Source organism: Pogonomyrmex barbatus, unplaced genomic scaffold (genome assembly GCF_055798465.1).
Source record: "Pogonomyrmex barbatus isolate J1 unplaced genomic scaffold, ASM5579846v1 scaffold3, whole genome shotgun sequence".
Lineage (NCBI taxonomy): Eukaryota > Metazoa > Arthropoda > Insecta > Hymenoptera > Formicidae > Pogonomyrmex > Pogonomyrmex barbatus.
In genome coordinates, this window is record NW_028297127.1 from 8,812,175 (window position 1) to 8,838,386 (window position 26,212).

The 26,212-nt window shown below is 35.4% G+C and overlaps 2 protein-coding genes across 5 annotated transcripts in view; one reads left to right on the forward strand and one right to left on the reverse strand.

Moving 5' to 3' along the window:
- The window catches only part of LOC105428611 (uncharacterized), a 75,305-nt gene extending 53,735 nt beyond the window's left edge, over positions 1-21,570 (reverse strand). Inside the window, exons 1-2 of one of the 3 annotated variants that reach the window (XR_016139821.1) lie at positions 20,742-21,570; positions 10,005-10,078 (exon numbers count right to left, since the gene is read on the reverse strand). Coding sequence is in view for 1 of the 3 variants with exons in the window: in XM_089079414.1 (XP_088935540.1) it covers positions 12,797-13,417 (621 nt within the window). In the remaining 2 variants the exon portion in view is untranslated. Of the gene's footprint in view, positions 1-10,004; positions 10,079-12,205; positions 14,287-14,321; positions 16,905-20,741 lie in introns of those variants that run through there. The other 2 variants (XR_016139822.1, XM_089079414.1) reach the window with 2 other exon arrangements.
- On the forward strand, positions 335-25,747 carry LOC148935991 (uncharacterized). Of its 2 annotated transcripts, XM_089079418.1 has the most exons (6): positions 335-2,471; positions 2,876-3,028; positions 9,112-9,505; positions 24,125-24,363; positions 24,424-24,615; positions 25,466-25,587. In XM_089079418.1, exons 3-6 carry the CDS (start codon positions 9,488-9,490, stop codon positions 25,500-25,502), a joined length of 486 nt encoding a protein of 161 aa, XP_088935544.1. In that variant the 5' UTR covers positions 335-2,471; positions 2,876-3,028; positions 9,112-9,487; the 3' UTR covers positions 25,503-25,587. The 2 variants fall into 2 exon arrangements, with proteins under 2 accessions (XP_088935544.1, XP_088935543.1); XM_089079417.1 differs by lacking the exons at positions 335-2,471; positions 2,876-3,028; positions 9,112-9,505 and having other exon boundaries at positions 24,233-24,363; positions 25,466-25,747.
- Positions 25,748-26,212: the final 465 nt, after the last annotated feature.

A 26,212-nucleotide genomic window follows, 5' to 3' on the forward strand; every position in this document is an offset into this window, starting at 1 on the left:
TGCAAGTTCTGCATAGGGACAACGAGAAACTAACGACACTATTAGCATGCTTACAAAGCATATATAAAGCCTCTGATAGCAAAAGAAGATTATTAAATGCGATTAGTACGATGAGCAAAACATTATTTGGTACCGGATGGATATCGATGACGCGCTACACATAGACAAGCAAATGCAGTTATTGCAAAACAACCAACAAATCTTAAAACATGCTGTAAGAAAACAGATAAAAATTATCAATGCCACAATAGGCTACATAGATGGATTAGAAAAAACCATAAGTTATAATGAAGATTGGCTAAAAAATGTAACAGCGCGAATTGAATTGTAATTAGCAAAGTACACGCAGCGAGAGGATATGGATGAAAATTTACTAATACTAAAGACGATAATAACGGACCTGATCAAAGATGATCGAGAACACTATATTTGGCTATCTATCATTAGCAAAAAACGGAATAAAACCCGCCTATTATCGCTCGAGAATATCATAAGAGAATTGCGAGAAGCCGCGACACAGCTAACGAAAAGACAACATTTTCCATTTAAAATTAGTATAGGAAATTGGCACACTATCCAGAAATATGTGATTATAAACGCGTACTACGATAAAATAGATATGTTGCGAGGCAACCTAAATAAAGCAACCCGACTTCGCGACATCGCCGACTAGTCAGAATCTCAAGGATTCTGATTAACCCAAGAATTATGTAATTAAAATATGAATTAAAAAATAATAAAGAATAATGTGCGAACGCGTCGATTGCAACCGATGTGCAATTCGGCAAAGACGCTGACTCCGACAACACGTATCGAAACGCTGACGCACCAAACAATGTTTCGACACGAGAACGCGCCGAGACTGCGTAACAGCGGACTGATAAAAGAGCGACGAGAGTATTAGGCGCGGGCTTAGAATCAGAAGCGCGGATGTACCGACGCGTAGGATCGTAAGGAAGTGTGATACGACAGTGGTGAGTGACTCGAAATTAGCGAACACCCAAGTCGGTTAAATAAAGTATTTTATTTAATAATCAACGTGTGGTTGTGGCTCCCCCTTCCCCTCTTCCGACACGCACTCCCGAGTTGCGCTCGGAGCGGCACAACAGATCTACACGATCTTTCGATTTCCAGTAATCGTTTTGCCGACATTCAAATTAATAAAATCAATACCGTTCCCGATACGCGAACACGCGAATATCTTTTCATTCATACAAGTAAATCATGCCTTAATAGCAGTAGATAAAGAAAACCATAATTATATATTATTGGAAGAGCGTGAACTAAATGCGTGCAAAACGATCAAACTTACATGTGCGAACAAAATTTTCCCGTCTATCACATAGGTACGGACGCGTCATGCGAAGTGCAAATTTATATAAACGTGCCCGAACAGCTCCAGAATTGCGAACAAGGACATATAATTTTCGAGCTCATTATGGTTAACGCTAATGGAATCACAAGTATGGCTAAATTCCGCACAAGTAAACCAAAAAAATAGAAATTCAATGTGATAAGTCGGAAGCAAGAAAACTAGAAATAAATGGTACAGGTAAAGTAAAATTAAACGGCAATTGTAAACTAACGACGCCGGAAATAACGATAGTCACGCAACGACAAATAGCGACCGTAATGTACAAACACATTTATCGGAATACATTTAACGTTAATATCGAAAGACATCAAAGATGCAAAACAGCTCACAAAAAAAAACAAAACTGCAACCGATAATAAAAGAGATTAGAATTAACAAGTTTAGAATTAGAATTAACAAGTTTAGAATTAGAATTAACAAGATTAAGTACAAAAATAGATGAATTAAATAAGCAACTAAATGAGGAGTCGAATGTGTTCCAAAACGTACATTTTACCCCGTTAGTTTCAGCAGAATATTAATAATTATAATTGTAATAGGAATAATAAGTGTAATTATAAGAAAAAAGAAAGTAAAAAATGTAAATAAAAATAGCAAACTGCGCAAAAGAAACGAAAGTTCACGATTTTAAAATTTTATAAATGTATCGGGTCGAAGAATTGTAATGCGAAAAACTCCGTTTTTCTTTCCCGGCAAGGGAGGAGTGTTGTAGCCCGAATTCTTACATTATTTTTGCTACTTATCATATTATATTTTATCCTCACGATCATTCTCAAATCTCGGAATAGCCGATGCTACGGAAACGGCGGCCGAAAATGCAAGCATGCAAAAGCAAGTCCGCAAATTCCAAAGCAGAGCGCGAACGAGGAATTTGCGAGAGCGCGCCGTTTTGACCATATATAGTCCGATTTAGAATTATAACGCGACACTACTAGAATAAAAACTATAAAAACGGCCGCTAAATCATCGAGAGCGGGCAGTCACAATACGTAACAGGGCAGTTGTACTTCGTCACGGCTAGTCATTATCAGTAATAGTGAGATTCACACGAAACATTGTCAAGAAGTCGTACCAATAAATCAGCTATTTAACAAAAGTGAGTAATAATACCAGAATTGACCAGAAGAACCTTCCTACCAGAAGAACCTACGATTCTGCTCGGAATTCTAACTCTTAAGGCTCGGCAAACCTGACTTTCCCTAATTACAATCTTGTACCCCAATCCGGGCTATAACAGTATACATAATATTCTGGCATATCCTTCTGTAAAGAATTTTTAAATACATGTATATTTTAATCGAATGGAAAATTTAATTACAAAGAATTAAAGAGGTAATAGTACAAAATGAAAAAAATTTAATTTAAATAAAAAAATTTTTATGTAAAAAAACTTGGCGCTGGATAAAAAAAATAAAACTATTTAAAGTAACAATATATTCCTTAAATCTTGTCATTACTTTTTTAAAAAATTTGTCATTTTTTGTTATTATTTCAATCAAGATCTAGCAGCGTATGTATGTGTAGCGGCCGCGCGCCGAGCGCACAGACACTATTCCCGCCGGTGCGTATACATTGGACAGTGATGCCTCCGTGACAGAAATTGCAACTGTAGATGAGAACTGAGCGACAACGATAATGACGATGTTTCTTAAGGTACAAATTTCCAAATCGGACTACTTTGCGTAGTAATATCTCTGCTTGTGAGACACGCAAAAAAATAAAAATACTTTTATTATGCAAGTCGAATTCAAGCTATCGATCAAGCCTACTTAGAACTTGAGTTTAGCCGTTATTCAGATTCGATAATTTATATTCATATTCGCGATATTCGCATCTCGCCGACTCGCGTAAAGTCACGATAGTGTTCAGTTGACTTGACACCTGAGATACTGCCGTGTCTCCTGATAGCGCATCGAGGACGAGAGAGTACGATAATATCTTTATCCTCTTCTCGCAGCGCGTCGAGCGCGAGAGAATACAATAGTATCTCTATCCTCTTCTCGTAACGAATGAAAAAGAACTCGATCATTCATCGTTCTGTTCTATAATTTTACAAATTTTAAAATCATGGCAACAGTGCTTTCAGAAATCCGGCGTTGTACATGGAAAGACCGAAAGTGTGGAGCAATGCAAAGCACACACATAAAACATGAGGCACGTACATGTGCAAACAGTATTTCAGCTTTTTTCAGACAGTAAAAAAAAATAGAAATACTATCGTACTCTATCGCGTTCGATGCGCCGTGAAAAGAGAATAAAAATACTATCGTACTCTGTCACGCTTCACACGCCATGAAAAGAGAATAAAAATATTATATTCTTTCGCTCTTGATACGATGCTCGAGCATCTCGGACGTATTTTGATTACCGCTGACTATTGTTGACATATAGCGAATGAATTGAAAAGAGTAAGCAGATATTGATAATGCGAACGAAAATCATTATATATGATCATTGTACTTTACATATAATATTTATTATAATAACTGTTATATAATTTTATGTATAAAAATTTTAAATATAATGAATGAGAATATGTATAAAATTATTTTACAATATATCTTTCAAAATTCTTTTAAAAACTTAAAGTTTCCTATGTTTTGAATAATTATTTACAAATTGTACAAGTTTGTACAATTGTACAGTTTGTACAATTGTACAAGTTTGTTATATACTTGTGTTGTAGCATATATTTTCACTTGCATCAAATAAAAAAAGAGAGAAGATGAAATAAGACGTAAAATTGATTATTTCATTAAGCGTGCAACAAATTTGTCAAATTTATAACTAATTACTCAAAACATAGCAAACTTTGAATTTTTAAGAGAATAATGGAAAATGTATTATATATAAAGTAATTTCATATACATTCTCATTATTACATTATTTAAAATTTTTAAGCATAAAATTATAGAACAATTTTTATTATAATGAAATTTTATTATGTAACGCGGTCGCCTCGCTCGACGCTCGGATCGGCTCGTCGGTGTCCGGGTTCGAGAGGAGGGGAGACTCAAGCGTACGCGAACACAAATGGCGGTGAAAAGATCGTTTATTGGTAGAAAGGTAGATACAGAGTAGGGCAGAACGGATGCTGTCGCAGTGTCGCTGGTAGCAAAGCGGAGACGCAATTGGTTGGCGCAAGGCGATGAGATGCGCAGGACAGGTGCGGTGTGCGGTCGGCAACGGTCGATTTACACGGCGTGATTATCACTAGGGTCTTAGGATTACGGACTTATAACTAGCGGCCTTAATCTCTATCGCATGCACTTACTAGCTAGTGTCAGGCGGGACGGTTAGGTATTGCGGGCAGGGTCGAGTGCCACGTCGAGCCCTGCCTTCGCAACGGAGACCGGTGACACCCGGTGGAGCTGAGTGAAACCTCAGCCCGTGGAGCGGTGACAGGAGTCGGTGAAACCCGACAGAGCTGAGTGAAACCTCAGCCCGTGGAGCGGTGACAGGAGTCGGTGAAACCCGACAGAGCTGAGTGAAACCTCAGCCCGTGGAGCGGTGACAGGAGTCGGCGAAACCCGACAGAGCTGAGTGAAACCTCAGCCCGTGGAGCGGTGACAGGAGTCGGTGAAACCCGACAGAGCTGAGCGAAACCTCAGCCCGTGGAGCGGTGGCAGGAGTCGGTGAAACCCGACAGAGCTGAGTGAAACCTCAGCCCGTAGGTAGAGAAAGCCGGTGAAACCCGGCAGAGCCAAGTGAAACCTTGGCCCCGAGAGGTAGTAGGTTAGGTCGGTAGCAGGAGTCGGATCGCAGGATAGGATCTGGTCCCGATGTCTCGGCCGGCCGGGCTTATATACCCGGCCGACGTTCCCCCACTGCGCGCCGTCGGTCCAGTGGCGGGGAGTCGGTATCGCGTGGGGACATCGCGAGCGAGATAGCGTGAGCGAGACGGCGCGTGCGCCTTGCAGGCAAGCGAATGCGATGGCGCGAGTGGTGCACGTGCAAGCGGGATGGATAGTGCAGGATAGTAAGCCAAGCGTTTCTCTGTTATGTATGTGTATATATATTTGTGTATGTATATGTATATATCTATGTACATTCGTAACGGCCCTGCCGTTACAATTATAATGAATATTATATATAAAGTACAATGATCATATATAACAATTTTCATTTTCGTTCACATTATCAATATGCTTATTATTTTCAGTATATGTCAACAATAGTGAGCGGTAATCAAGAAATGTTTACAGACGCTTGATCATCGCGTCGAGGATGAGAGAGTACGATAGTATTTCTGTTCTCCTCGCGCAGCGCTTCGAGCGAGAGAGTAGGATAGTATTCCTATTTCTATTTCTTCTCTTCTACCATCCGAAGGTAGTCGAAATTGACACTGTGCAGCGTACATGGATATAGGCTCACGGTCAGTGTATGCTGACACACACACACACACACCACACACACACACACACACACACACACACACACATACACACACACACACACACACACACACACACACACACCACACACCACACACACACACACACACACACACACACACACAGAAGTATATATATTTCTGTAAAATTATTATGACATATATTTTGTACAAATATGTAAATATAAAAATCTTATTGTTTAATGTTTATTTTTTTAATTTAAAAAGTGTTTCTTATGTTAAAACAAATTATTCCTTTTAATAATATTTAGATATTAACAAAAATTATAATTATTAATAATTGTAGTTCTTTTATTTTTTTTTTATAACAAATTTAACAAATACTTTCTCAAATAATAGTTTTAACAAAGAAATTATTTGTATTTTAATAACTAAATAATTCAGAGTTAATATAGAATACTATTATAATAAATATTTTATTTTTTTCTTACTAACAATGAGAACAAAATAATATGAAATATATCGCAGAATTTGATCGCGTGGTTCTTCCGTTTCTTGTCTTCAAAAATCATAATTTTCAATTTTTTTTTTTGATTCAACAAAATGACAAAGTATTTCAAAAAGTTTAATTTAATTAAAACTGTATAACTAATAATAAGTTATTAATATTCTAATATCAATTTTTACAGATTCGATATTTTTTTTAAAAAAAGATGCATAATTTTATGAAATAAACACGTAACATTTTAAACTACATTTTTTTTAAATTGCTTTTATACTCCATGACAAAATATAAAACCATTGATTTTGAGATTCTTGCCACATTAAAGAGTTGTTTAATTAAAATAATGATTTAACATTATTCTGATTATAAGTATCCCAAAAAATCGCTGTACACATAGTTTTAAGAAAAATGTTCGACAAATACGATCACAGAGAAGCAAAATCAACATTGATGCTATGATAAAATTATAAAACTATGTAATTTTTTTGAAACTTTTTCACGTGTTATATGCCGTATCGTTTTTTAATTATAGCATAGAAGCGAACTTAACGAAGCGAACGAGAAAAATATAACTGATGAAATGCATCAGATTAACCAAAGATAATTGATATCTTTCAATTCTTTTTTCATGTCACATTGTTCAGGATGTTTTAAACAATTGAAGTGGATGCAATAAGGGAACATGCGCGGATTTCGCGAGATAAGTACTGTTTACCGAGCTAATTTTGGACATCGTTTAAATTTCAATTTTGACGATTGATACTTGTAAAGAATATCATAGCGCGTCTTTTTGTGGTTAAATCAAATTTGTAACTTTTTTGTTTTCAAGTTATTAATGAAAAATGTAATTTGTAAGATGAAAAAAAATTAATGCATTTTTGTGTTTAACTCGTCATATCTCAGTCAAATATGAATATTTCTTTTTTTGAATCTTTCACAGTATAATCTTTAAAATATATCTTGAAATATAGGGCGCATAAAAAATTCTTTCTAGAAATATTTCACAGCCGAATGTTGAATTTTTCAAAACATTTCTCCAAAATCGTAGTTTTATTCTTTCGATTACAAAAATTATCGTACGAATTGTCAACTTTTGTCTGTATTACAATTTTATTTATTAGTTAAGTAAGTTTTTTGGAAAGTTCAAGTCTTTAAACATTAAACATTATAAAGTAATGACAATTTATACATCGATACGATTACATAGCGCGCGGGAGTCCGGCTGTTCGTCACGAAATGAAGCAATGCTGTTTCTCTGATATTCTGTTTATTAAATAAACTACTGTATCTTCATTTGTTTTTTCTTTCTTGAATCGTAAACAAAAGAATAGATCATTTCTTTTCTGTTTGTTGAAAAATGCACATTTCGCCTCTTAAAAGCAGTTAAATGTTAAACGGTTTTGTTTATATGTTTGTTAAATATTATTTTTATAAAGTAATTATTTTTGAAATGGCAAATGTAGCTATCAAAAAGAAAACTTTTAGAAAATTTGAGAAGTGTTCGTAACTTCTTGTTCAAAAATCTTCTTGTAAGACTCGTTTTCTATCTTTTCTAATGGTTGAGCACTACATTTGTCATTTCTAAAATAATTATTTTAAATTAATAAATTATTAATAAATTTAATTTTATAAAAATAATATTTAACGTACGTACATAACAAAACTGGTAAACATATAACTTTTAAGAGACGAAATATGCATTTCTGAACGAACAGAAAAAAAATGATTCTTTTGTCTACAATTCAAGAAAGAAAAAACAAATAAAGATACAGTACTTTGTTTAATAAACAGAGTATCAGAGAAACAACATTGCTGTCTTCATTTCACAGCGAACGGTCCGGACTCCCGCGAGCTATGTAATGGTATCGATGTATAAATCGTGATTACTTTATAATTTTATTATTTAAACCGTGATTACTTTACATTTTTATTATTTAATCTGAAACTCTCCACAAAACTTCTTTAACTAATAAACAAAATTGTAATATAGATAAAAGTTGACAATTCGAAAATTCGTACGATAACTTTTGCGATCGAAGAAATAAAACTATGAATTCGGAGGAATATTTTAAAAAATTCGGCTGTGAAATGTTTTGAGAACTTTTTATGCGCCCTATATTTCAAAATATATTTTGAAGATTATATTGTAAAAGTTTTAAAAAAAGAAATACTCATATTTGATTGAGATATGACGAGTTAAACACAAAAATGCATTAATTTTTTTTCATCTTACAAATTATATTTTTCATTAACTTGAAAACAAAAAAGTTACAAATTTGATTTAACCACAAAAAGACGCGCTATAAAATTCTCTACAAGTATCAATTCTCAAAATCGAAATTTGAGCAATCTAAAATTAGCCCGATAGACAATGCTTATCCCTCGAAATTCGCGTATCCTTTTATTACATCTAACCCCTCAATTAAGTTCCACATTGTGAGATCAACCTAAAATCCGAGAAATACACTTAATACTGTTTTCCATCCGATGCATTTCATTAATTCTACCTTTTTCATATTCAATACATTAATGTAATCCGAGTATATGTTAATAATAACAGAGAGAGTAATAGTTAATTCCTCGGCAAGCAGGATCTTGGTTGCTAAATTTCTATATGTGTTGGAAACGTAATATCCAGCCATTGCTTATATTCCTAGTTAAATTAATAACTTTATATACACGTACCTTATTTTATTATTATCCACCTTTTTTCAGAGAGTTATTGTATTTTCTATTGTAGTCTCAAATAGATTATTTTCTAGAATAAACGAGAAGATTCTGTTCAAAACTACAATCAGACTAAAAGCGTGTTGGATCTCTTCTTCCACGTATTGAATACATAAGGAATGACGTAAGGATACATATTATATTTTACAGGTTATAGGTCCAGAGTTGTACTTTTTTCAAGATTTCTGAGTAATCGTAACGCATTGCATATTCAACATGGAAAGAACGAAGAGGAAAGATACAGAATCCCTTTATTTGATGGAACGAACTACAACAATTGGAAGTTCCGAATGAGTTATTCCTGGAAGAGCTTAATTTGCTCGAATATGCGTAACGCTCAATACTCAATGAGGCCATCGCTCAATCTGTTCAAAGAGAAACGCAAACTGTTCATGAGCGTTTAGAAGGAAGAAAGTGAGGAAGAAGGATCTAAAATGCAGATCTCAGAGATTATACAGAAGATTTCAAACAGCCATCTAGAATATGCCAAAGATGCCTACGTTTGCAGTCTGACAAGAATTATCAAATGTATTCGAGAGACGAGGTATGGCCAGTCAATTATTGTTACGTAAAAAATTACTGTCTATGAAATTCAAGTCAAATGTAGAAACGTTGTCTTCACATTTTTTTAAATTTGAGCAACTCGTACGCGAATTGAAGTCCACTGGTGCCATAATGGAAGAACTCGATATTGTTTGCCACCTCCTGTTAACAATGTCACCAGAGCATGATATGGTAATAGCTCTCGAAACACTATCGACAGAAAATCTGACTTTGAGCTTCATTAAGAATCGGTTGTTAGATGAAGAGACAAAAAGGAAGAGCGGAAATAAAACAAGTCGGTCGAATACGCTATTACAGACAGCGTTTACAACGTCATCTTCAAATTATAAAAAACACAAGACTGGATATTCTCTTATCTGTTCCTAAATTAAAAATTAAAGGTTATAGAATATTGTTTGAAAAAGGAAAAGATACAATCGCAAAAGATAATGTAGTGTAGAAGCTATTCGAAATCGGCGAATTTATGAACTAATACTCACACATTTTTTGCCTACGACAAGTGACTGGTAGCTTGTAATCTTGGCCTATGGCATCAACGATCGGGACACGTAAGCTATAAAAGACATTAAAAGGATGATTAATATGGTGGAAGGACTTGAAATAAGAGAATCCACCACAGCAGCACTTATGTAGTATTAGGTGTACAAAAAAGTTCTGAGCTTTTTTTTGTAAAATTCAATCTTTATTCAAAAACAAATAAAAAAATATTAATCAGCGAAATATTCCCCGTTTGCATCAACGACCTTTTGCCATCTTTCGGGTAGCTTGCGAATTCCTTGACGATAGAAGCTCATCGGCTTCGAAGCGATAAAGTCATCAATGCATTTTCGTATCTCTTCAAATCTCACAAAATGTGTATCAGCCATATGATGCTGCAGCGATCGGAATAGGTAATAATCGGAAGGCACCATGTCTGGGCTATACGCCGCGTGCGGGAGAAGTTCCCAGCCTAACGCAAAGATATGGTCCTGAGTCGCTTTCGCAACATGTGGTCGAGCATTGTCATGAAGCAAGATCACTTTACAACGTCCTTGGCCAGTAAATCGCCTCTTTTCTTCTAATGCATCGCTCAAATTGGTCAATTGTTGTTGGTAGCGGTCTGCCGTAATTGTTTCATCCAGTTGTAACAACTCATAATACAACACATCTTTCCAATCTCACCAGATACAGAGCAAAACCTTCTTGGCGTGGATATTGGGTTTTGGCATCGATGTCGAAGGTTGACCAGGGTCAACCCATGATTTTCTACGTTTAGGGTTATCATAAAGAATCCACTTTTCATCGTCTGTAATGATTTTGTGCAGAAAATCTTTTTTCTGGAACTTTGAAAGCAAAGTAAGTGCAGTGTCACGCCGACGATTTTTGTTGTCTTCGGACAATTCATGCAGAACCCATCTGCCTTCCTTCTGAACCTTTCCCATCGTTCCCATGTAAACGTACGGAAATGGTTTGCTGCGTAATGCCAAGCTGTTCTGCAAACTTCTTTTCAATTTGCGCAGAGTTTATATCCAGCAGTGCTTGCAATTCGTCCGTTTCAATCTTTTGAGGGCGTCCAGCACGCGGTTCAGCTTCAAGACTGAAATCTCCTTGGCGAAATTTTTGATACCATCTTTTACATGTAGTATAACTTATAGCATTCTCTTCATATGCAGCACAAATCATTGCAGTGACTTCAGCAGCATTTTTCTTCAGATGAAAGGTGAAGTGAATGGAAAATCGAATATGCTCTTTTGTTATTGCCATCGTGAACACTACTGATGTTTGAAGTTATGTGCATCAAACGCCAAATCGTATGGCATTTTAGAAGGCCAAATGTCAACGCTTTAAAACCGCAAAAGGACGGGAAGATATATAAAATTTAAATTGTTATTTCGGTTGTATGAAATCTAAAGCTCAGAACTTTTTTGTACACCTAATATATGCATTGAGGGAAAACAGACAAAATTACCACATAGTCAAACAAGAATACATGCTAAGCGACTATTAGAGTTAATACACAGCGATCTTTTTGGACCTATTAATACCGAATCCTATGACGGAAAAAGATACGTCTTAACATTCATAGACGATTATATTCACTTCATAGCCGTATATCCATTGGAAAAGAAAAGTGAGGTTTTTTTATCATTTCAAAAAGTTCGAAGCAATGGCTCATTTCAATTTATGAATTAGTAGACTACGCTGCGACAACGGCCGGGAGTATATTTCGACAGAATTTACGAATGAGTACGAAAAAAAAGGTATTAAAATAGAATACACGATTCGTTATACTTCGCAACAGAATAGTGTAACGGAAAGAATGAACCATTATTGAATGCGTTAGATGCTTAATTTTAAATTGCAAATTAGGCAAACATTTTTGGACTGATGCCATTCGGACCGCAGCATATCTTATTAATCGGAGTCGTACAGATGCTTTAGACAACAAAGTCCCAGTTGAACTTTGGTACGAAATCAAGCCAAACCTTACAAAGTTAAAAGTATTGGGTTGTGTCGCATATTTGCATATGCCTAAGGAATTAAATAGAGAAAAATTTGGCTCGCGTTCTATAAAATGCTTTATGATTAGCTATTGTACAAATGGATACAAATTATGATATCCAGAAGAAAACAAGATTGTATTATATATGGCCGAGATATCATGTTCAATGAAATGAAATTCGAATTTGAACCGACTTACGTGGAAACAATTGTTCGAAGCAGTGAAGATAAGGAACCAGAAGAAAATAGTCAAACTGTTGAAGAAGATCAAGATGAAATCGTCGAAAACGTTCAATCAAGTGAAGATGGAATACAAAGAAGTCATCGAAAAAAGAAACCGCCCGCATATTTATCCGACTATTGTGTATTAGCACTGTCAGCTGAAAGTTACATAGATGATGTACTTCAAAGTTATAATGACATTAAAACTAGATATGATAAGGAACACTGATACAAAGCCATTGAAGAGGAATTACAAGCAATACGCACAAATGAAACTTGGACTCTAACGAAATTGCTGGATAACAAAAAGGCAATTGACAATAAGTGGGTATTTCGAATCAAGCAAGATGATTATGGAAATATTCGCTACAAGGCAAGACTTGTAGTGAAGGGATACTCACAATGAAAAGGTCTTGATTATACGGAAACATACTATTACGTCCAGATCCCGGAAATAGTACTGTGATCAAATATAAACGAGATTTTTGTTATAGAGGGAAAAATCTTTATTTATTCTTCAAAATCAAATTCGTTGCCTTTAAAATAATCCCCTCCCGATGCAATACACTTATGCCAACGCTTTTTCCTTGAAACACACTGAAAACTCTTCTTCCGGAATGGCCTTCAATACCTTCTTCGTTTCGGCTTGTATCTCCTCAATCGTTTCAAAACGATGTCCCCGGAGCGGTCTTTTGAGTTTACTGAATAGCCAGAAGTCACACGATGCTAAATCAGGCGAATACGGTGGTTGTGGAACGATATGGGTCGAGTTTTTGGCGAAATGGTCACGAAGAATCAGTGCAGTGTGAGATGGCGCATTATCGTGGTGCAAAAACCATGAGTTGTCTGTCCATAAATCTGGCCTCTTGGTCTGAACTGATCCAAATGAAATGTTTAAAGTATCGGCAAGTTCTCTAATTGTCAATCGATGATTTTGGAGCACCAAATCCTTGATTTGCTTCACGTGTTGTTCATCAGTTAATGTTTTTGGTTGTTTTTGATGTGGTTCGTTTTCTACGCTTTCTCGATCATCTTTCAACATTTTATTCAACATTTTATACCAGTCAAATACTCTTGGTCTTGATAGGTCACTAAAAGCCTTCTGCAACATTCTGAACGTTTCAGTAGCAGAAATTTCATTCCGCAAACAAAATAAAATACAATTTCTTTGCCCAACAGAATCACACATCGTAAAAATCGAAAAAAATACTTTTAGATATTCATAAAAACGAGCGTTCACTATTAAACAAATGAAGAGAATGACATGAAATTTCACACAGATGTCAAAGACAGTACTACCAACTTAATCAAAAAAATATTTGTCAGAATCGATAAACCCGAGCAATTTAAATTTAAAAATCTCGTTTATATTTGATCACAGTAGTATTACTTAAGGAAGGGATGGGGCAAGGAAGGACACACCGAATCTTCTCGCAGGTGACCGCTCTGGAGCGTGCCTGTGAGTCGAACGCACCGTACAGGTCAACGTCTTGAAAAAGACGCTATGACTCCGACTACGTACGTCCGTCGATCCGTTAATTTAGGCAAGAGAATTTAATCTTTTTTGCCTGGGATAGAACCATATGCGATCCCCGAAAGCGGACGGAAACGAGCGTGACGAGAGGGTTAAATTACGAATGAATAAATTAATTTATTGTTAAAGTAAACATTTAATTAATTAATGTAAACAAAATACAAAATTAAAACACAGAATACTTAACATAAAGGAGAAATTGTACACATAGTGATTACTCGGTAAATAATGGTTAATATCATTTCGAATGGGTGGATGAGAGTGGAAAAGAATAAAATTGCATGTAAGTGTAGTAGTACGCGGGTGTTACAAAAATGCGGAGGTCGTCGACATGGCAGTTCGGAGTAAGACTCTACGTTAAAATATTTAGGCTCATGCCCGGTTTTTATAATATAAATAAATAAAAAAAAAGAATAGAATAATTTACATAAACATTTATATAAGTGTAAAAGTGTTAAATCTTAAGCACGGTAAGCTCAGAAAGGTAAGAGGGGAGCAAGGGGGAAACGATCGATATTTAAGTGGTGATGGGTAGATCATATTAATCCATGTGACTTACTACTGCGATGATTACAAAGAAATGTTGTTGCAGGTGGATCGGCTAGAGACAAGCGGAGGAGTTGGGACCAGCGGTCAGCGGTTCTCCACAGGGTGCTCCTGAAGTCTCACAGGAAAATAGAAAAAGCATGGGCGCACAAAAGGAACACTCCCGCTCGAATATAATAAAATAATGATTAAAAGAAGTTACTGGTTTATTTTAATTTACCCGTATATTAAAGTTTTAATAACTAAATCTGCGATTGTTTCGGAGAGAATCGACAAAGCTAAACTGAGAGTAAAAGCGAATGCGAAATGAAGGTGAGTGCACACGTATGTCCGTAAAAGATTTAAGATTGCTCGAAAAAAAAACTGACGGATCAAAACGCGTGAAGACTGTTGATCAAAAAGTAAGTACAAAGTGTGTTTCCTCCAAGGAGGATCTTAATAAAAAGCTATCGCGGGGTGGGGTTCGAAATTAGGAGTATCTCGCAGGTCTTTAATGAATAGGAATTAGCGAGTCATTAGAGATGTGGGGAGAGTTGGCTTATCATAGTTCTAGAAATTCTAGAATTTTGAAAAAAGAGTCTGATTGATAAGAGTCTGATTGATGGGGAGAATTTTTAGGGAGAATAGTTAGTGAATAGGTAGTGAGTCTGAGCCTTTATTAACATATGGCATTATCTAAATATTTGTGGCCGAATGAGCGGATTAAATAACTGACGCCACGAAGGCGGCTATTCGAGTACGGAGCCTGCCATGAAAGAAAACAGATACCTACTTTGACAATTTATGATTTTTCGTCGTCACCAGTGCACTAAGGGTTTCTTTGCGTTCGACATATGGCTGTCAAGTATTATTTTAGTTGCAATTCAATCGGGTTTTATAGTTTATTGGTTAGTTCGAAAAGCGAGCCCTCAACAGTCTGAGGTTCATGTGTTTGGCAGACTGGCGTCCACAGAGCTTGAGCTCGTAAAAATTATTTTAGTTTACTCTTCAGCATGATTTTTTATGCTGTATCGGAGCTCGCTCCGAAAAGAGAGAAGAATTGTAAAGTCCACCGGACGTAACAATACGCTCCAGTAACCAGAATAACGACAGTGCGGAGTCTGCTATTAGTTATAAATTATCGAAAATTGCTCGCAGAGCAAATGGATGTGAAAAACGCAATTTTTACATGATTAACTCAAAGAGGAAATATTTATGAAGCAACCGGATGGATGTCACGATGGTACTTCAAAAGTATATAAACTTAACAAAACGTTGTATGGTCTGAAGCAATCCCTAAGAGCCTGGAGTGCTGAGTTTGTAAATTACATAAAGAGTATAGGAGTATATTTACTCAATCTGAATATGATAAATGTCTGTTCTTTGAATCTGAAACTAATGTTTGCTCATATTTATTGTATGTTGACAACATAATTATTTCGAGTAAAGTCAGTCAAAGATGAAGGAATTAAAAACTAAGTTAATGAATCGTTTTTCAATGAAAGAGTTAGGTCCTTTGAATGATTTCTTGACATTAGAATAAGAAAAGACAATAACGGAATGTATCTTGATCAATCAAAATATACGAAAAAGCTACTAGAACGTTTTGGAATGAATGAATGCAAATCCTGTCAAACTTCTATAGAGGCAAAACCATCTACAACACAAACAAATGAAAATGCAAACGTAGTAAACTGAAACTTTACAGAGAGTAGATCGGGTGTCTGATATACTTAATGTTTGGAACACGATCGGATATCAGCATACCAGTTAATCATTATAGCCGATTTCAGAAAAAACCTACGGAAAACTGGCGAAGATTGAAGCGTAGTCTTCGGTATTTAAGAGGAATGATTGACATGCATTTCTCTTTAGAACGAAACAGTGGACTAACAGCCTATGCGGATGCCGATTAGATTGGTGACAATGATCGCAAATCGACAACTGACTTTTTAATTGAAGTATTTGGAACTCCAGTGTGCTGGATTACAAAAAAACAGCCTACGGTAGCCTTATCATCGAGGCAGAGTACGTAGCTCTTGCCAATGTAGCTACAGAAGTAGTATGGACTCAAAACCTATTAATTGAGTTAGAACAAATCACGGATAAATCTGTAATATTATTTGAGGATAATCCTGTATCCATTTACTAAATAAATGGAAACATCAAAAACTAAAGCACATCGATGTTAAATATAACTATGTAAGAGAACTAGTGTAGAAGAATGTTATTGTTAATGTAATGTATAATATGTTCCCACTACAGAGCAAAAGGCAGACATATTGACAAAGGCGTTATCTAAAACAGTGTTTATTAAACTAAGGGAAAGTCTAAAACTAAAAATGTAATTTCTTTTTTTGTTAACTGACGCTCAGAAAGTTTAGCTGATATTGAGAGAAAGTGTTGGAAACACAATATCTAGCTAAACCATTGCTTACATTCCTAGTTATAAATTGGTAACTCTGTATACGCGTATCTTCTTTTATTATTATTCACCTTCTGTAAGAAAGTTATACTTTTCTAATATTATATTCAAATAGATTGTTTTCTAGAATAAACGAGAAGATTCTGTTCAGAATTACAAACAGACTAAAAGTTGGATCTCCTCTTTCACATATTGAATATGTGAATGGCGTGAGCGCGAGGACACACATTATATTTTACAGTATGAAATAAATTTAATTAATTATATTACCAACTACGTGCTACTATTTTTAGCAATCTTACAACGTAGTGGTTCTATAATAATTCAATGATCAAATATTTTTTATATCAATTATAATCCCTTTTATTGTCCTTCAGGTTTCAGGTTTCAGGTTCGATTCCTGAGGTAATATTTTTCCCATGGGGAGAATAATACAAGGGATTTTAATCGATATAAAAAATATTTAATTATCGAATTATTATAGAACCGCTACGTTGTAAGACTGCTAAAAGTAGTGGCACGTGATTGATAATATAATTAATTGAATTTATTTCATATAGAAATTTAGCAAGATGCTTGTCAAGGAATTAACTACTCTATTATTATTTTTCATATTCGTTTAGTTCGCTTCTACGTACTATAAGTAAAAAACAATAAATACAGAAATATAATATGTGAAAAAGTATCAAAAATATTACATGATTTTATAATTTTGTCATGACATCAAAAGTAATTTTGTTTATCTGTGATCGTATTTGTTGAACATTTTTCTTTAAATTTTGTGTACAACAACTTTTTTGCAAAACTGTGAATAATATTGAATTATAGTTTAATTAAACTTTCTAGCTTTAGTTTAATTAAACTTGTAGCAAGATTTCGAAATCGATAGTAATTTTATAAAATAATAAAAGTAAATTTAGCGTTTTCGAGATTATATAATAAAATAATATATAACGCCAATGATTGTCAAAACTGTTGTGTCGTGTAAAAATAAATTTTATGTATTAGGTATACAAAAAAGTTCTGAGCTTTTTTTTGTAAAATTCAATTTTTATTCAAAAACAAACAAAAAAATATTAATCAGCGAAATATTCCCCGTTTGCATCAATGACCTTTTGTCATCTTTCGGGTAGCTTGCGAATTCCTTGATGATAGAAGCTCATCGGCTTCGAAGCGATAAAGTCATCAATGCATTTTCGTATCTCTTCAAATCTCACGAAATGTGTATCAGCCAAATGATGCTGCAGCGACCGGAATAGGTAATAATCGGAAGGTACCATTTCTGGGCTATACGCCGCGTGCGGAAGAAGTTCCCAGCCTAACGCAAAGATATGGTCCTGAGTCGCTTTCGCAACATGTGGTCGAGCATTATCATAAAGCAAGATCACTTTACGACGTCCTTGGTCAGTAAATCGCCTCTTTTCTTCTAATGCATCGCTCAAATCGGTCAATTATTGTTGGTAGCGGTCTGCCGTAATTGTTTCATCCGGTTGTAATAACTCGTAATACAACACACCTTTCCAATCCCACCAGATACAGAGCAAAACCTTCTTGGCGTGGATATTGGGTTTTGGCATCGATGTCGAAGGTTGACCAGGGTCAACCCATGATTTTCTACGTTTAGGGTTATCATAAAGAATCCACTTTTCATCGTCTGTAATGATTTTGTGCAGAAAATATTTTTTCCGGAACCTTGAAAGCAAAGTGAGTGCAGTGTCACGCTGACGATTTTTATTGTCTTCGGACAATTCATGCAGAACCCATCTGCCTTCCTTCTGAACCTTTCCCATCGTTCCCATGTAAACATACGGAAATGGTTTGCTGCGTAACGCCAAGCTGTTCTGCAAGCTCCTTTTCAGTTTGCGCAGAGTTTATATCCAGCAGTGTTTGCAATTCGTCCATTTCAATCTTTTGAGGGCGTCCAGCACGCGGTTCATCTTCAAGACTGAAATCTCCTTGGCGAAATTTTTGATATCATCTTTTACATGTAGTATGACTTACAGCGTTCTCTCTATATGCAGCACAAATCATTGCAGTGGCTTCAGCATTTTTCTTCAGATGGAACGCGAAATGGATGGAAAATCGAATATGCTCTTTTATTATTGCCATCGTGAACACTACTGATTTTTGAGGTCATGTGCATCAAACACCAAACTGTATTGCATTTTAGAAGGCCAAATGTCAACGCTTTAAAACCGCAAAAGGGCGGGAAGATATATAAAATTTAAATTGTTATTTCGGTTGTATGAAATCTAAAGCTCAGAACTTTTTTGTACACCTAATATATAAATGTGTTGAAGAATTAAAGACAATTCTTTAGCATTGATCAAAATTAATACAATCATCGACAATATGAGCAAGTAACTAGAAAAATTAGAGACGCGCGTTTGTTTTTGCATTGCGTAGATATTTTTTGTAACACACTTTATTTTATTTACTCCTTCTCGGCATTCCTTCTATTTATAGTTTCGATGCATTTCAGACGTGTTCTTTAAATATTGTAAAACGATTGATTTTATGTATTCGATAAAAGTTGTTCTATTGTTTATCGTTCTCCGTTATCTAAGGTTTACGTTTTACGAAGTTTGTGATTGAGACGGAATTTCTACGGAAAATTAGATTTCATACAACCGAAATAACAATTTAAATTTTATATATCTTCCCGCCCTTTTGCGGTTTTAAAACGTTGACATTTGGCCTTCTAAAATACCACACGGTTTGGCGTTTGATGCACATAATCTCAAAAATCAGTAGTGTTCACGATGACAATAACAAAAGACCATATTCGATTTTCCATCCACTTTGCGTTTCATCTGAAGAAAAATGCTGCTGAAGCCATTGCAATGATTTGTGCTGCATATGGAGAGAACGCTGTAAATCATACTACATGTAAAAGATGGTATCAAAAATTTCGCCAAGGAGATTTCAGTCTTGAAGATGAACCGCGTGCTGGACGCCCTCAAAAGATTAAAACGGACGAATTGCGAGCACTGCTGGATATAAACTCTGCGCAAACTGAAAAGGAGCTTGCAGAACAGCTTGGCGTTACGCAGCAACCATTTCCGTACGTTTACATGGGAACGATGGCAAAGGTTCAGAAGGAAGGCAGATGGGTTCGGCATGAATTGTCCGAAGACAACAAAAATCGTCGGCGTGACACTACACTCACTTTGCTTTCAAGGTTCCGGAAAAAATATTTTCTGCACAAAATCATTACAGACGATAAAAAGTGGATTCTTTATGATAACCCTAAACGTAGGAAATCATGGGTTAACCCTGGTCAATCTTCGACATCGACGCCAAAGTCTAATATCCACGCCAAGAAGGTTTTGCTCTATATCTAATGGGATTGGAAAGGTGTGTTGTATTACGAGTTGTTACAATCGGGTGAAACAATCACGGCAGACCGCTACCAACAACAATTGACCAATTTGAGCGATGCATTAGAAGAAAAGAGGCGATTTACTGGACGTCGTAAAGTGATCTTGCTTCATGACAATGCTCGACCACATGTTGCGAAAGCGACTCAGGACCATATCTTTGCGTTAGGCTGGGAACTTCTCCCGCACGCGGCGTATAGCCCAGACATGGCGCCTTCCGATTACTACCTATTCCGGTCGCTGCAGCATCATTTGGCTGATACACATTTCGTGAGATTTGAAGAGATACGAAAATGCATTGATGACTTTATCACTTCGAAGCCGGTGAACTTCTATCGTCAAGGAATTCGCAAGCTACCCGAAAGATTGTTGATGCAAATGGATTATTTCGCTTGATTAATAATTTTTTGTTTATTTTTGAATAAAGATCGAATTTTACAAAAAAAGCTCAGAACTTTTTTGTACCTAATAAAAACAATATATCATGTAAGACATGCATAAGTGTATCCCAGACAACCATATAGATCATGAAAATCTATAATATATGTGACACCTCTTACAGAAAATAAGTAAAAAAAATGAAAAAAAAAATGAGAGAAAGTAATTCAACCTATTTTATCTTGTATGTTTTTAAAACGGTCACCCTTACTTGGGGTCATTCTTGGGGTCACTCTTACTTGGGATCCTGCTCGATGCTGCTTAACTTCTATAATGAGATGAAACCTGAAATAATGATATAAGTGAACACGGAATTTTGACATAAGTCCTAACAGCACGCGTATGTTCTGAGTATGTTCTGAGAAGATTGCAATGCGTATATTGCGATCATCTCAGAATATTCTCATACGTACTGCGATCGACTAAGTACGTTCTAAGTACGTTGCTATGTCCGGGGTAACACCTTCCATAGAATTTCGCCGCGAATATTCGCTACGAATGATGATAGTATTAGGAAAGGATGAAAACGGGAAGTTTTCAGTAGATTATGATTGCGTTCCGATATTGATTGCTAGTACTGAAAATCTATAATATACGTGACACCCCTTACGGAAAATAAGTGAAAAAAATGAAAAAATTTTAAAAAAATAAGAAAAAGTGATGAAATATCTTTTATTTTGGTACCATCGCGTGTTTCTAAAATGACCACCCATCCAACTTGGAATCCTAGCTCGATGCTGCTTCACTTCTACGTTGAGATGAAACCTGCTACTCAAATGATGATATAAGTGAATTCAGAATTTTGGCATAAAATATGATAGATATGTTTAATAAATATTATGATATTGTCGTATAAACAGTCTCAATTTTAAAATCTCGGTTGCATATGTAATTCTTGTAGATAATTAATTACATATATAAAGCCGTGAATATATTATATTTAATGAGAATCATTTTTCTTATGAAAATTGTTTATAAATTGTTATATATATTTTGTTTACTTGTTTATGAATTTGTTAATAATTGTATTAAATATGCGAAATATTTTTCTTATTTATATATTATATTTAGTTAATTAGTTAATTAAAGAAAGATAGTAATTAATAATGTTATTTCATTATTTATTTATTAAAAATGACTTAAAAATAACGATCCGGTTAATGAATGCTACTATGTTGTCATATAAATAGTCTTACTTTTAAAACCTCGATTGCATATGTAATTCTTGTAAATAATTAAATTACATATACAGAGCCGTGAATCTACATTATTTTTAATGAGAATAATTTTTATTATGAATATTGTTTATAAATTGTTGTATATATTTTGTTTACTTTTATATGAATTTGTTAATTGTATTAAATATGGGAAATATTTTTCTTATTTATATATTATAGTTAATTAAGAAAGATAGTAATTAATAATGTTATTTCATTATTTATTCATTAAAAATGACTTAAAAATGATAATTAAATGACAATATATTTATGATAATATTTCGTGACAAATGTTATGTTATGTTATGTTTATTTTATGTTTTTTTACACGTATATCAGTACACTGACAAAAAATGACCTTAAATCATTGTCATAATGATATCATCTTACTACTTGAGATACATAGATTTTATACAAATAATCTTAGTTCGGTATGATTATAGTATTTTCAGTATAAATTCAGTATAAATACAGAATATTCGTATCATATGCTGCTAGGATATATTTGGTATATTCTGAAGATGAGCTTAAGAATATACGAGAAATGATGTACTATCAAGATGTCATATGAATGTTCTAGTATATTAGCTAATAGTACGTATGAGTACCACAGTACTTTCAGTATAAGTATTCAGTATAGAATATTCTAATGATATCATGTGCTATTAGAGTAATTCCTATAGATAATTTAATTACATATATAGATGCGTGAACCTATTGTGTTTAATGAGAATCATTTTTATTATGAAAATTTATAAATTGTTGAATATATTTTGTTTGTTTATGAATTTGTCAATAATTGTATTAAATATAGGAAATATTTTTTTTATTTATATATTATGATTAATTAAAAAAGATAGTATTTATATATTACAGTTAATTAAGAAAGATAATAATTAATAATGTTTTTTTATTATTTATTTATTAAAAATGACGATTAAATGACAATATATTTATAACGATAATATTTCGTAAAATGTTACGTTTATTTTACGTCATTATTTAGTACACTGACGTCGAACGACGAAAAATAATCTTAAATTATCGTCATAATGATGTCATCTTGCTACTTGGGATACGACAAATTATATTCTACACAGATTTTATATGAATAATCTAAGTATCTTCGGTACGATCACAATACATTCAGTATAAATACAGAATATTCGTATGAGATCATGTGCTGATAGGGTATATTTGGTATATTCTGAAGATGAGCTTAAGAATATACGAGAAATGATATACTATCAAGATGTCATATGAATGTTCTCTGGTATACGTACTTTCAATACGAGTGTGGAATATTCGAATGATATCATGTGCTATTAGGGATGATTGCATACTCATTATATAGCCAATTTTTCAACGAATATTTTATTAATGATCTCTGATTGTTATTTATGAATTAAATGACAAATTTATAATGAACCCAGTGAAAACAACTTACAAGGAGATGATCCTGTTTGTAAAATGTCAAATGGAATAAGCCATAGCTTATTCGAAGGAAGAAATAAAGTATAGTAACACAGTAAAATGGTTTATGTAAATGGACTTTAGTTTCTGAGAAAATTACAAATAAAGTTGGGCGTCCGATCAGCTGTGGAATAAATACTGGAACCGTACAGCGATAAGTAGGAAAGTGGCGTAGCTGAGTAGCCTGAGATGCGCGGCTTTTTTTTCATCCATTCGACGCAAGTTTGAATCCCCGCGGTGTTAAATTTTTTTTTTAAGTAATGTTATATTTTAAAAATTTTTTTAATTTACTTTTTTTAAGCTAAAATATTAATTGTTGCACAATTTTCGTTATAAATCGAATAATGATAAATAACAAGAGTTTAAAACATTTTAATTATTTATTATAAAATTTTGTATATGTATGACATTGCCGTATAATTATTTTTTGTAAAAAGTTGACATTGCCGTAGAATTTTGTGGATGAAAATCAATGAAAAAACATTTAAAACACAAGTAGAACATACACCATGAACATTTTATAAATGAATTATTATTTTTACAAATACATTTCATGTTGTGAATATCTGAAGGAAAACATAACTGACATTATAAAAAATTTCGCGTTTGGATGCCAACTTTGACGTGTACCAAGCAAAAAATTAAAAATTAAAATTTAAAAATTAAAAATTAAGAATTAAAAATTAAGAATTAAAAATTAAAATGTTTTAAACTCATCATCAGCGCCAACCGCCTCAACAGAAGAGTGAAAGACCCAGATAACAACCTGTCTAACTTTGTCCCGTCACGCTCAATTTGTATTAAATTCGCTTCGCAGCCTACCCAACTTCATTTACATTTACAAAGTTAAATATGGGATGTCCCCATACATACCGAAAACTTATACTTGCTACAACTGCTTCAGGATCGATCATGTATCCAAGTCCTGCAAGCCGCTCGATGTTTATACTGCGGCGGCTCAAAATATTCAGAAGAGGAAAGATGTCCCGAAAAAGAAAATCCACCACGCTGCCTCATCTGCAAAGGTCACACTTGGTCATCGCTCTTGTCCTATTATCATCGAACACCGATCTGCTCAGACGTTGACAGCCAAGGAAAACATTTCATTACGGGATGCAAAAAAAAGAATTTCTCGTTCACAAGGTAACAGATTCGCTCTCAATGGAGAATTCACCAAGAACTTCCCAACTCTTCCTAATTCAGATTTTCTTCCAGAATTATCAGCCTATTCCCCCGTTGCCGGCGCATTCAGTTACGCAGACACAGCCCGCGCGCCTGTTCATCGCTCTATATCAGCTCAGCCTCGACCATCAAACCCAGCCTCCCTCTCAACAAGCCCCTCCGGCTCATCCAACTGGCTACACCGCTCTGGGGAAAATCCTTCTTCACGCAAAGGTAAACCTCCTTTTCCCCCTCTACCAATTTCCTCTTCCCCGATACATCCCCCGCATGCTCCTACCAAAGGAACACTCTGACCTTCTCTTGGCCCCCAACAGCAGACAACCCTCTCTCTCTTCCCTTTTCCGCCCCTTCTCTTTCCCCCCTCTCCGCTTCCACTCCCCTTTCCATACACCCCTTTTAAACTCATCCTCATCCACCCCTGAAAATGACGTTCAAGCTCTTCCTTCTCCTCCCCTCCGTCACATTTCCCCATTTCTTTTCAAGACCTTGACTCTCTATATCGCATTCTCTATCTCCTGCTGGCCCGCTTGGGTCCTTACGCCTTCCTTCCCAATCCCCCACTCTCATCTCCCCTCAACTCCTACATCCCTCACCTCTCCCTTCGGCCACACCAGCTCTTCTCTCCTCTCCTCCAACTCCCCCACCTCAAACAACGGCTCCCCCTATAAACATCCCTTCCCCAGTCTCAAGGTCATCTCTTGGAATTGCCGTGATCTTCGCGGCAAATGGGAGGAACCTCAATGCCTGCTGACACATGAAAACCCGCTTATCGCTTGCTCCAAGAAACACTCATTGTCTTAGGACCGATGCCTCGAATCCGAGTCAACGTGGAATTCTCACTCTAGTCAAAAAAACGGCATTAAATTCTCTCCTCTGGATTCTTCCACCATACAACATCCCTTCCTAGAAAGCCAAATAATCCAAATTTATTTGGATCAAATTTATTTGGACCAATCTAATAATAATCAATATGTATACAAACATCCCAATCAACACACCTCTCCTTCCATTATTCAAAAAATTTTTGATCACAGCTTTCTGGTTAAATTTTCAATCTTTATAGGCGATTTCAACGCCCATCATCCCGCCTGACGGATTGATCGGATTGACGGAGGACATAAACCGGTGCCTAGAATCCTTGGACCTCAACATCCTAAACACAAAAACATCCACGACTATCTCCCCCCCTCTCCCCCACATGATTTCCTCTGTACTCGACCTGGCAATTTGTTCTGCCATGTTGGCACACTTTACTCAATACTCCATACTTCCTCGAGGTAGCGATTACTTCTTTATCAGTCTCGCCCTCAATATTCCATGCAAACGCAGTCAAAAATTTGCCTAAAATCAGTCTCAATGCCCAGGAATTAGACATTCTCAAATACAACCTTCAATCCAAAGAACACGACCTCGCCTATACATACTCCATGCCACCGGTGGAGACCTACAACCTTATAATTGACGTCATTAAAGACAGCATCTCACAACTCTTCTCTACCAAGTCCCGCCCCTCTCGGCTCGGTTGAATACCCCTCCTCCGGGAGCATCTTCCCCCGTGGTGGAACGAGGAGTGCGATGACGCCGTGTCTTCACGACGGATGGCCGTGGTGGATTACCGACACAATTCTTCCTTTGAAAACTTCCTCACTTTTAAGCGCGCTTCAGCCCTTGCAGCTTTTGCAAAAGAACCTTGAGAACAAACAAATCCTCAGGGTGGAAAATCTTCTGCTCCTCCTTTGATTCAAAAACTCCTACTTTTAAATTGTGGAATCTTATTAAGTCATTCAAGCGATGCAACGTCCCCTGTTTC

Excerpts from the sequence above, each read along its gene's own strand:
- LOC148935991 (XM_089079417.1), top strand. The coding sequence starts at position 24,334 with ATGCAAAAAAAAGAATTTCTCGTTCACAAG. Across the intron at positions 24,364-24,423 it reads AAGAATTTCTCGTTCACAAG|ATTTTCTTCCAGAATTATCA; the intron begins GTAACAGATTCG and ends TTCCTAATTCAG. Across the intron at positions 24,616-25,465 it reads AAATCCTTCTTCACGCAAAG|GCGATTTCAACGCCCATCAT; the intron begins GTAAACCTCCTT and ends CAATCTTTATAG.